General features: G+C 49.9%; 1 protein-coding gene across 3 annotated transcripts in view; it reads right to left on the bottom strand.

The window, feature by feature from the left end:
- The window catches only part of Pdia5 (protein disulfide isomerase family A member 5), a 93588-nt gene that overhangs the window by 69183 nt on the left and 12203 nt on the right, over positions 1 to 12202 (bottom strand). The window contains exon 2 of one of the 3 annotated variants that reach the window (XM_059277104.1): positions 1039 to 1165. In XM_059277104.1, coding sequence (XP_059133087.1) covers positions 1039 to 1165 — 127 coding nt within the window. Of the gene's footprint in view, positions 1 to 548; positions 806 to 1038; positions 1166 to 12202 lie in introns of those variants that run through there. The other 2 variants (XM_059277106.1, XM_059277105.1) reach the window with 2 other exon arrangements.

Below are 12202 nucleotides of genomic sequence, written 5' to 3'. Positions count from 1 at the left end.
AGTCTGCACTGTCTCCCCTGTGGCAAAGGAGTAAATGAGACAACCTTGTAAACGGTCCCAGTCACAAGACCTGTCCCAGAGAAGAACCAGCCTGGACCCAGGAGTTTACAAGGGGGTTACCCCTAACCCAAACCTCAAGAGAAACAGTTTCCCTTGGCCTCAGTTTCCCTACTCACAGAAAAGCAGGCTCACACACTGGGCTCCCAACAGGAAACTCGGTGAAAGTGCATCCAGACCCTCAGAAGCAGCAAGTGGCGAGAGCAGCCATATGTCGTGAGTGCTCAGAGGGCATAGCCTTCGAGAGGGACACCCGGCCAAATCATCCATCAGCCCGGAGTGCCAATGAGTGGAGAGGATGAGCTGCCAAGGGGATCTGTGCCCAGAACTGTCTCGGCCACTAGCTGCTGCTTCTCCAGGACACAGAAAACTTGGCATCCTCAGGAGCAGCAAAACCACTTAACGCTGCTGGAACCACACTGACAGCCAGCCACTTGCCCTTCCCCAAAGTCACTGCCAAGAGCCAAGCAAACTGTCCATTGTACCCTTACCAGCCCAAGGTCAGAGGAGGGGCGGGTGGCTGCTCCCATCCACAGAGGTTTCTGGGCCTGAACTTAGGCATCCGCTCCAAACTCAGTCTCCAATCTCACCTCACAGCAGGACACCGGGGGTCAGACAAGGCCAGGACTACCAGCTCAGGTAAATGTCCACAGGCCTGGGACCAGTTCAGCTGGCAACAGGCCAGCCTGGGAGTTAATCTGTAGCTCCCATGAAGGAGCTGGCAGGGCCAGGACTGTGACTGGCGGGGAGCCAGGGTGTCCATCCAGGACTCACATGTTCTTCTCTGTTGGCCTAGGTAGGGGTTCCAGAACCTTTTTTGCTCATAAGAAGGAACTGGAATGACCCCCAGGCTGCAACAGTAACCCAGTACCCTATGTAGCCTCCAAAGAAAGCTAAGAATACTAATGCCCCTCTGGTCCTCTCCCTCCCCATCCCACCTCACCCTGATAGATGACCCCAAGGTCTGGAGGGGCCACTCACCAGATTTTGAGTAAAGCACCAGCACATTATTGCGAGTCCTGAGAAGTTTCTTCAAGTCCTTAGGGTCGGAGACTCTCTCAATGAGTGAAGAGACCTTTGTGGAGGACAGCCAAGCTGGCAGGGCCACCTAGAGACCAAACAGCCAAGACCCATAAGTCCAGCTTCTGGCCCGCTCACGGTACCCATAGATGATCCACCCCAAACACATGTTCTTGCTGGAGGACGAAGCCAAGCGACCCCTCCCAGAGCATCACACCTACCACTTGACCTCCAGAGATCCCTCTCGGCCCTCTGCAGGCCCCTTCTCACCTGTGCCCTCCATGTACTCTGGTGAGATTGTTTGGAACATATACATACATAATATACTGTCACCCATCAACAAGAACTCTCTGAGAGACTGATGTTTGCATGTAAGGGCACACGTGACAGTCTGAAAACTCCATTTCACCTAGAAGCACTGATACTCAGAGCCCCAGGGAAGCATCCTCTCTCACACCCAGGATGGAATGGATGGGTGCGAGGCAAAGCTTTTCTCACTCAGCCAAACAATCGCAGAGACCTGGCCAATAGAAACAAGCCAAGTATCCCTAAGCTCCTGGGAACCTGAGGAGCCAGGTGCCTCTGCGGGAATGATGAAGAGTGGACTAAAAGCAGAGTGGAGTGTGGGGGGAGAAACAGGAGAAAGGAGGAATCGCAAAACAGATCCCCCAGGCCAGCAACTGATTACTTCCTGAATAATGCTGACAAAAGGAGAGCCTATGACCTGCAGTTCACCCATGACAGACCAGAGGCAGAAGGCCGCTCACTGCACAGACAGGAGAGCACTGCCTTCAGAGGTCACAGAAGCGCGTCACTGTACACCCAGCCACGCTACCTGTCAATCAGGGAAGAGTTATTCACACCAGCTGAAGATATCTCAGATGTGCGAAGTGTACCACCAACACACTCTTTCTCAGAAAGTCATGGGAACCCATGCTCTTCCAAGACAAAAAATAAAAATACATGAAGAATGAATGTCACAGAACCAAGGAAACAAAGGACCCAGCACCCGAGAGGCAAGAGGAGTTGATGTGGATGGTAAGGAGTGGGCCCAGGGCCCTGTCAGCAGGTGTGGTGGTTTGAATAGGAATGGCCCCCAGAGGCTTATATGTTTAAATGCTTGGTCATTAGGGAATGGCACTACTTGACAGGGAATAGGAGCTGTGGTCTTGTTGGAGTGGGTGTGGCCTTGCTGGAGGAAGTGTGTCACTGCGGGCGGGCGAGCTTTGAGGTGCAGAAGCTCAAACTAGACCCAGTGTCTCACTCTCTTCCTGCTGCCTGCCTATCTGGATGTAGAACTCTCAGCTACCTCTCCAGCACCATGTCTGCTGCATGCTGCCATGCTTCCCGCCATGACAATAATGGACTAAAACTTCTGAACTATAAGCCAGCCCCAATTAAATGTGTTCCTTTATAAGAGTTGCCATGGCCATGGTGTCTATTCACAGCAACAGAACACTAAGATAGCATGCTTCAAAGCATGCTTCAAAGGACAGAGGTCATAGAGCAAAGCCATAGACACAGAGGCAACTGGAGACCATGTGCTAGCCTCTTCCACACTGAGAGCAGTTTGAATATCTTCCAGAAACATGCGAACAAGTAATCTAAATTTCTGATGTGTCCCACACCAGTCACGACATCTCCTCTTTGTAACCCAATGTCTTGAGCTGTGTCTATGCTTTGCCCCTCAAAAGCTAAGATGCCCAGCAACAGCATTCACCCTTTCAGAGGCTCAGCAATCACTTGTGCCACGGGGATGATAATGCCTCCCTGGGGGCACTGCTCTGGCAGATGGGATAACTTCTCGGATATGCTTTACAAATCTCAAAACACTCTAAGAGCATCCGTTAGCCTAACATCTAACACTCACTGCCAGCTCAACAGAGGGAAGAGAGAAATGCACCCATACCCTAGTGATTTTCAATGGAATCTGCCACCGGAATCGGGGTTCCTTCTCCCCAGAGTAAAACCTTCCAGGAGTCAGGGATTTTCTTTCCTTGCCAGAGCTGCTCACCACGCCTGAGGACCCACTGCTTTGTGCAGACCATCTTCAAAGCTCAGGAGAACACTCCTTCAGAATTGTGTCATGCCACGGCTCCAAAGAGGCTTATGCACTGAACACTGCAAGTCCATGGCTCAGTGCGTACAGCAACAAGTGAGCAAACAACTTGACAGTGTGTTGGAGAAACACAATGACTTGCTGTTCTGCTTCCCACCCTCAGAACAGTCAGGAAATAACTGCCCTGGACAGGGACTCTCACCCCCAGATCAACCACCCTGGGCCAGCAGCGCCTGCCAGGCAGCGGAAGTGCTACTGGCCCCCGTGGCACAGCATCCATCGCTGACACCATAGGAATCTGAACCTCCCACAAACCCTGGCTTCCTTTATATTAATCCAGACAGTCCCTGAGGTCATCCAACCAAGGGCCACCTGATACTAAACATGCCACCTTCCAGCCACCCACTAAAGCCTCTGGCCCAATGTTTACTGACACAGTAGAGAGTTGATCTTCTCCGGAAATACTCTGAACAAACTGACTTTGCCCGAAATCCATCATACAAGAAGAAGCTAGGGCTGGCACTGGGCCTCCCTCACAGGAGGCTACATAGAAGTCTCTGTGGAGGATCTGTCTTTCCCAGTCTCACTGGGCTACTTAAGATTGAGAGCTTTGGAGGGCAGGATGCCCCAACTGCCCTAGGGAGTGCTTATAAACAGGACAAATCACACATAGCCTACAGACACTACCCCTCAGAAAGCATGTCATAAAGTGAGTCCTTGGTGGCTTTAAGAGGTCCAGAAAGGGCCATGAAATCCAGGGAGACCCCAGCACAATGAGCATCCCTAATGGGGCTGATAAGGATGGCAGTTGGTTCCCTGCAGGCCTAGAACGTGACAGTGGTCATCAGGGGTGTGTCAGGATGGACAACAGACTCATCTTCCCAGAACCTCAGGATTGGCAGCAGGAGTATCAGGACCAGCTGGGTGACTGACCAGGTAAGAGAAAAGGGTCTGTACAGCTACTTCCAATGGCCATTTAGGAAGTGAGGATGGAAGAAAAGAAAAATCCAAACCGAATGTTCCAAGGATGGAACTACAGCCAAACACCAGAGATGGAGAGGCAGCTTTTTTCTTGGACCAAAGAAGATGGCAGTGGCTAGGATTTCTGGGACTACAGCCAACAGACATGTGAAAAAGCACCCATGAACAACACACGTCCTCCTAGAGGATGGGCTGTGAGGGAACTGACGTCTCCATGATCTGGAGCCAGGGAAGGGACAAGGAAGAGTCCGGCCCAGGAAGACGGGGAGAGTTCTAAGAGCAGCCCTGGGGTGAGATAGACAAGCAGGCCAAGCTGTGTGGACAAAGGCTGGGGAAGGTCAAAGGCTGCTGGGCCCACGTGCGAGCATCATGGCGGGGAAGGCTGCAAACCAGGGTGCCAAGCAATTATACCCCACGCGGGAGCTGGGTAACAAATGATGCAGCACACAGGTAGGGTTGGTTAGAGGGTCCCCACAGAAGACAGGGAACCTTCAGGTGTCTGCGAGCACAGAAGACTTGGGCTTTGCCAAGAGGCAGGATTTGAAGGGCTGGCAGAGAGAGGAAACCAATCAGAATGGCCAGACCGGAGAGTGTGGCCATAGCTAAGACTGCTAAGGAGAAAGGGATGGAAGGCCTGTGGGAGCCCCAAGACCTCACCCTCATAAGCACCCACAGAGGCAGCCAGGAGGGAAGCCCTCTCCCTACCCTGTAGGGCCCCCCTTTCCTCCAGCCACTGAACATTCCATTTTCTCCTCTGCTCCCTCCGTTAACATTTTCAACAGGCTCCTTCCTTTCCTTGACAGGAAGCTGCAGAGAGCCTCAATCGCCTTGCTGATCCACCAGCGGACTAGTCATAACCCACGAACCTGCCCAACAACAGTAACTACAGCCACAATAGCCGTATTAATGGTCCGCAGGTTATCTGCTCCTCTGCTCTGCCCCAGGGAGAAAAAGGCGGCATTGGAGTGCTCCCAAAGCCAGCTGCTTCCCAGCCAGCCCTGATACAGCTCCTGTGCTTGGCAGGCCTTCACACACTGGCAGTCAAGCATTCTCGAATAAGAGGGGAGAAAAGGTGCCCTTTGCTCACAACTCACTCTGACCAGCTCCATGCACTGTGGCTGCCCTACTCCTCCTGGGCTGAGACCCCATAAGTACTTCCCTGGTACAACCTGGTAAGGATCAGTGTTTCCCTTTTCTACTACAGAGGAGCCCCCCCCCCCCATCCCGCCACCTCAATGCCAGATTCTGCTTGTACCAGAAAAGTATCACCCCACCCCACCGGAGAATCACCCTGCCCCAATCATCATTCCCCTTCCACCACCCTATCCCCTTCACCAGAATGCAAGGCTTTCTTCAGGGCCCTGTGAAACCTCATCCAAGCATAGCTGGGTGAGGTGCAGGAGACCAAATTCCTTCATCTGCTGTGTCTCTGAGCGGCTCTCCCATCTACATGGCTGCTTATCTCCCACCCCACAGTTCATCCGTTCCTGGGCTTTGCCCTTCATCTCCCTCCCTTGGCCACCTTTAGACACCCTGGGGAGAGCAGTGACTCTGGGGTCAGACAGACATGGCATGAATCCAGCTGCCACCACTTACAAGCCCCCAGGCTTGTTCCTAGACCGCTGAGTGTCATCTCTCGACCCAGGAGGAGAGAGGATAATATCCGTGCTCACCTGGTGCCTTGGCTCATGATTAAATGAGGGAGGAGGAGGAGGACATGAACCTAATGCAATACTTGGCAGATGGAAGCACATAACAACTGCTAATTGCCTCTGAGTACTATTAGTGAGCAAGGACAACAGCAACCGGGGACCACCTCTTCCTCCGGAGGCCTCGCCTGCAATCAGCCAGAGCCACAGGTCCAGGCAGGAAAGCATGCACACGTACGCACGTTCAGCCCCAGAAAACCTGGTGTCTTTTGCCATCTGCACAATGACCTGCTGTAGAGGTCACACAGCACATTTAGAGCCCTGCCAGGTTGGTGTGTGTGGTGACTAGTTTACCGCCAGGGTAAACCCAGCAAATGGGTACTTGTGTCCTTCTCCCAATGAGGAAAGAGGACCAGCAGTTAGGTGACCAAGGGCCAGGCCTTCAACTTGTTCATGACACCTGCCCAGAGTGGGTCTACACCTTTCACCCCCTGGGATCCTGGCCTAACCAGCCACAGAGCAAAGGAGCCACTTCCTAGCAAGAGAACTAATGGCCAGGAAGGCTGAGCAGGAGTTTGCACTGATAACTCTGCTTTCTTCAAGTCTAGGGGATCACGGGACTGACCAGGGCTCCCGGGACCAAGGGTACAGACCTTTTATATGAGGCGGTAACCCTTGATTTGTTCCCAGCAGGGCCTGTGTGCTAGGTGCCAAAGCTCCCTTTCCACTTCACCCTGCCTGGTGCCCACTCCCCACCTGCCCACAGCACACCAAAAACCCCTTTCTCTCCACTGAGTCATCCATTCTACACACCTAGAAAATAACCAGGGACAATGGTCCTTGTCACATGATACCCTCCACCTAAAAAAAAAATAAAAGAAAGAAAAGAAAAAAAGAAATGCTGTCTCCGGGGCATGTGCCCGCACCCTCCCCATTCCCTGTAACTGGCAGCTGCTGTCATTACAGATTTACAATCCTCTGCAAGTCCCAGAGCCAGGGACAGTCAATTATGTAAAAGCAGCTTGCAGAAGGAGGAAGACTTGGGGACCGAAGTTTAACATTTAGGAGGAGGGGTGGAGGTGGGGCACAAGCCTTTTTCCTCTGTCACCTGAGTAAAGATTCCCTTCTTGTGTTGGGAGCCGTGAAGAAACCAGCTTAATTTAGTTTAACCCACATTTTGCTCAAAATAGCTTTGAAATGTCAGAATCTGGAAGTCTAGACACTGAAGAAACTCGTGGTAAAGGGACTGAAGGGTAAAAACACACAGGGTCTCAACCGGATGTGGGAGGAACAGGCTGGCCTCGAACTCAGAGCCCAGATCTGGGAGCGGCAGTGGAGTCACAGAGTTGGTACTGACCTCGTCAGCTACCGGCTGAGTGACCATGAGTAAGTAGGTCACCTCTCCTCAAAGTCTGCTTCCCTCTCTGCAAACGGAAGGGCTAAGGCTCTTTCCGAAGTTCTTCCCAATGGTAGCATTAGATACGCCTAATCTTGCCACTACCCAGGAGGCAAGATTGCCTTCTAAAGAAGCAGCTGGTTTCCTTGTGCTGTGGCCACTGCAATGAAAGCCTGGCCTCGAAGACTCCCCTACACCAAATGTCACCATTTGGTTAAATCCCAGATCGTGGGACGTAAGTGTAAGTTATTATCTGGTAACGATTAAGGACAGTCCTTAGCAGATATCTAACAGGAGTCGTTTGTTTGTTTTGAGACAATGTCTCCCCACATAGGCCAGGCTCAGGCCAGCCTCGAACTCATGCACCATTATGCCCGGCTTGAAATGAGTCTTCTTAAATGCCCTCTTCCTCCCTGCCGGCCGCAGTTATAGATGGCTGGAACTCGGGCAGCCTGCTGAAACGAGAAGGTTCCCTCATACAACCGGGGGCTTCCCTCTCCGGACTTGAACATGAGTGGAGTACACGGTCTTCCTGAAGCACCATCCATCCAGACCTTCTAGAACACACGCAAATAGGTCTGAGCACCCTATTAAACAGCAGCTTCAACAAGAAAATACTAACAGTTGCTCTCGAAAGCACCTGAAATACCAAATCTTGCACCCCACTTCAGATGGAGAGGGACTGTGGAGGGCTCTGCATGCCTGTGCCTTTCCTGACTATTGGCACTTTCGCTGGGCATTTCTGATCAAGTCAGCTCCCTACACATGTGACCACCAGCTGGGACCTCTCAAGTTCCCTTCTCTGGCCCTTTCCTCTTAAGGGGGCCAGCTCATCCCTTAGAAGGGTCCGGAACAAGATGGATGAGACAGAAGACGACTGTGGGACCTCACCACATGAACACCCTCTGGCCTGCCTGTGTCTCCCTGAACAATGCTAATCATAGGAAGTTTAAGCTCCTCCCTCCCCAGGCCAGCTACAGCCATGACATGCTGAAGACTACCATCTTCTCTAGAGACCCTAGGTTAAATACCCTAAGTCCTCACATGAGATCTCAAGTCACCCCCCATTCTGAAGGGTCTTCCTGAGACATGTGACGTCAGAGCTCAGCCTGCTGCTGAACACTGTGCTGCCTGAGAAAATTAATGCACTCTCTGGCACTGTGATTTATTTTTGGAAATAAGTACCCTTGCTTTCATAACTCAGAATACAGGATATTAATCACACAACTCTTTGCTGGTGGGCCACGGTTGAAAAAGAGAGAAGAAGGCTGGGGCACCATTAGCCCAGCCTTAAAATATGGAGCCCAACTGTCAGAGTGCTGGCAGGAACCTAACACATCCAATTTTTCTGGCAAGCTGCTTGGCATGAGGTAGCGGGTCTCTTGGAAGTGCTTGTGCCCTTTGACTCGGTGGATCCACTTCTGAGGAGCTGTCCTGAGGGGATGAGCGAGCTTTCTGGCACAGATATGACTCACACAACCCCAACATGGACAAGAGTCAAATCTGTGCAAACAACCCAAACACCCCACAGCAGGGGAATGGCTGCACAGTGGCACAGAGGAATGATGGGACAACGCGAAAACATGTGCCTAGAGGTTAAGTTAAAACAGAAAAAGAAATAAAAGAAACACTCATGGCATGGCCGCAGCTCTAAGCAAACAAAGTGACATTCAGAAAAGATTGGCAGAGAATGAAATGCACCTAAGGCTGCCCTTGGAGAACTGCATGCTTCTTTCTCTATTTTATAACTGACATAATAAGAACGTTTGATGTCAATTTCTTTTTTTGTATTCTATTTATTTTATGTGTATGAGTGCTCTGTCTGTCTGTATGCCTGCATGCCAGAAAAGAGCATCAGATCCCATTACAGATGGTTGTGAGCCACCATGTGGTTGCTGGGAATTGAACTCAGGATCTCTGGAAGAGCAGCCAGTGTTCTTAACCACTGAGCCATCCCTCCAGCCTTGATTTCAATTTTTAAAGAAAAAAAAAATTACCACCATTTGACTACATTATGGAAAGATCTCTCAAAGAGTCTCCCAGTGAAGAAATTCAACTGTACTGTGGCAAAACATGAAAGTTCCTAAGTAAGGGGCTGTTAACATCACCAGTAATGGTGCAAAATAAGACAATGGCCTCCTGCTGTGATACACTGAATGGAAACATCAAAAATCAAACTGTGACTTGAGTATGCTGGCTCACATCTGTAATCCCACCACGTGGGAGACTGAGGCAGGAGGATTGAGAGTTAGAAGCCAGCCTGAACAACATAGCAGGATCCTGTCAAAACAAAAATAAATAAACAGGGTCAGCGAGATGCCTCAGTGGGTAAAGGAGCTTACTGCCAAGCCTGATGATCTAAGTTCAATATTCAGTACCCACACAGTGGAAGAAGAATATGGGGCCCAGGTGGTGGTGGTGCACACCTTTAATCTCAGCACTCGGGAGGCAGAGCCAGGAGGATCTATGTGAGTTCGAGGCCAGCCCAGTCTACAGAGCGAGATCCAGGACAGGCACCAAAACTACACAGAGAAACCCTGTCTCAAAAAAAAAAAAAAAAAAAAAATTTAAAAAAAAAAAAAAGGGAGAATGGACTCCCATGAGTTATCCTCTAATCCCAACATGCACGCACACACGCACACACCCCCAATAAATAAATGTAATTTTAAAAGTTATTTTAAAACTTAAAAACAAATGAACAAACAAAAGAATCTCAAGCTGTACAAAATGTTTCAAAAAATGTCAAGGTCACAAGAGACAAGTGAGGAGTCACCCCAGGGCAAAGAGAGCCAAAGGACATTGGGCACACTGGTTTGAGCCCGGGCCCCTATGAATCTGTGGCTGACACACCTGCAGATTCCATCAACTTCAGATCGAAAGTACTCCTAAGAATTAGCCTGGACTGACTCATCACAGCCCCAACAACACACTGATGTTCACACAGCATTTACACTGTACAGGCATCACAAGCAAGCCAGAGATGACTCGGAGTGCACAGAAAGGATTACACATGTATAAAACACCGTACTAGTCTTAGGGATCTTGGCACTCGTGAATTTTCATATCGGCAGGGTTCCTGGACCCATTCCCCAGTGGCCACTAAAGGCCATCCGTTCTCCTTTCCTGATTTTGATCATTGCATTGTGTTAGGTAAGATAATATTCCCGTGTTTTAGGAAATACAGTCATGCATTGCTTAATGACAGGAATTAGTTAATTCTGGGAAACGCAGCTCAATAGGACTGAAACGCTGTGTCACGTGACTGCTCTGAAGCATTTAAGGAGCAAAGAACATCATACATGCTCATTATACATGCAGAGGAAGAGTCTAACTAAATGTGATCAAATGTATTCATGGCTCCTGAATAAAGGGTGTATGAGAACCTTTTATATTCATTTTTCATGCACCTCTTCTGTAAGGCTGGCACTATTTCCACTTGAGAGACAGAAAAACAAAAAAATACTTGCTGGGGGCTAGGGACAACACTAGGGAGATCACTCAGTGGTAAAACACTTGTGCCAAGCACCAAGACAGGAGTTCAGATCCCCAGCTCCCATGTAAACAGATGTGGGGCTGTCTGTAACCCCAGCACTCCAGAGGAACGATTTGTTCCCAGGAGTAAGATGGCTAGACAGATGAGCCAAACCAGTGAGCTCTGGGTTCAGGTGAGAGATCCTGCCTCAATATACAAGATGGACTGAGAAAGACACTCAACACATACCACCTCTGGCCGCCACGCACATGCATTCACACCCACATCCACATGTGAGTGTACACATTCTAACACACAACACACACACACACATGCAAACAAACACACTCCCGCACACACCAACCAAACAAAAACAACAAATACTGGCTGGGGCTGGGAATGCAGCTCAGTGGTAAAGAACTTACCTAACATGTGGCCCCTGGGTTTTATCCACAGCACTGCAAAAAAAAACAAGCACGCGCGCACACACACACCACACACACACACACACACACACACAAAAAAAAAAAAAAAAAAAAAAAAAACCTGCCCAGTAAAAGAAAGAAAAAATAGAGATGGCTAGAAGAGGGCTCAGATGCCTCCATCACTTCCCACAGGCCTTCCGATCCCGCCTGCTCTGCTATGGCACACCAGCACTTTTCCATGTGCACACAGTGCCCACCTGTCCTTCCTGCCCTTGCACTACTGGCTGCTCCTCAACGTCAGAGGCCACGAGTTTTCTGTTTTGTTTCGTTTGTGGGGAAGCTGATTGGTTTTGGTTTTAGTTTTGGGGAGTTTGGGGTTTTTGTTTTTTTTTTTTTTGCTTTGTTTTTTGTTTGTTTTCTCCTTTACAGGAACTGGTATATAGAATTTGAAGAAAAACAGGACTGGGGATGTGGCTCTGTAGAGCACTTGCCTAACATGCACAAGGTCCTGGGTTCAATCCATAGACACCATGAAAAGAAAAACCGAAAAATACCCTGCATGTAACACATGCTTAGCAAATTCTTATAACATGGGTTGGATGAGGAGCTAGACAAAATAACCCTAATTTTTAAATATAAGTAACTTACGCTCTTTCAAAGGATGCAGCCTAAGCATCTACCACCAACCACATGGCAGAGCACTGTTCTTAAACCAACAAGGAAAGCTGAACCACAGAGTAAGTTTCTGATGTCATTGTTTACCCAGTAGGCTTTGAAATACAATTAAAGCGCCCTGAGTCCCTGAATTGGGGGGGGGGGGGATCAGCACAGGCCTCTAGCTGCAGGGGTGGGGGAGCTAGGTGTGTATATTAAGAAGCAGACTGCAGTGGGAGAAGGGCTGGAGAGACAGACGGCTTAGTGGTTAAGAGCCCTTGCTGCTCTAGCAGAGAACCAAGGTTCGATGCTCAGCATTCACGGAGTGGCCCATCACCATCTTCAACTCCAGTTCCAGGGAGTCCAACGTCTCTCCTGACCTCCACGTGGGCCTTTAGGGGGTACTCAGCACCAAAGCTGCAACACTTGCTCATGGTTACAGAGCAAGTAAGTGACCTCTGACTCAGACCCAAGTCTGTCTGAAGGACC

This window comes from Peromyscus eremicus, chromosome 12, assembly GCF_949786415.1.
Source record: "Peromyscus eremicus chromosome 12, PerEre_H2_v1, whole genome shotgun sequence".
In the NCBI taxonomy this organism is placed as follows: Eukaryota; Metazoa; Chordata; class Mammalia; order Rodentia; family Cricetidae; genus Peromyscus; species Peromyscus eremicus.
The sequence above is the reverse complement of the archived record's forward strand: the minus strand, read 5'-3'. Positions and strand labels throughout refer to the sequence as shown.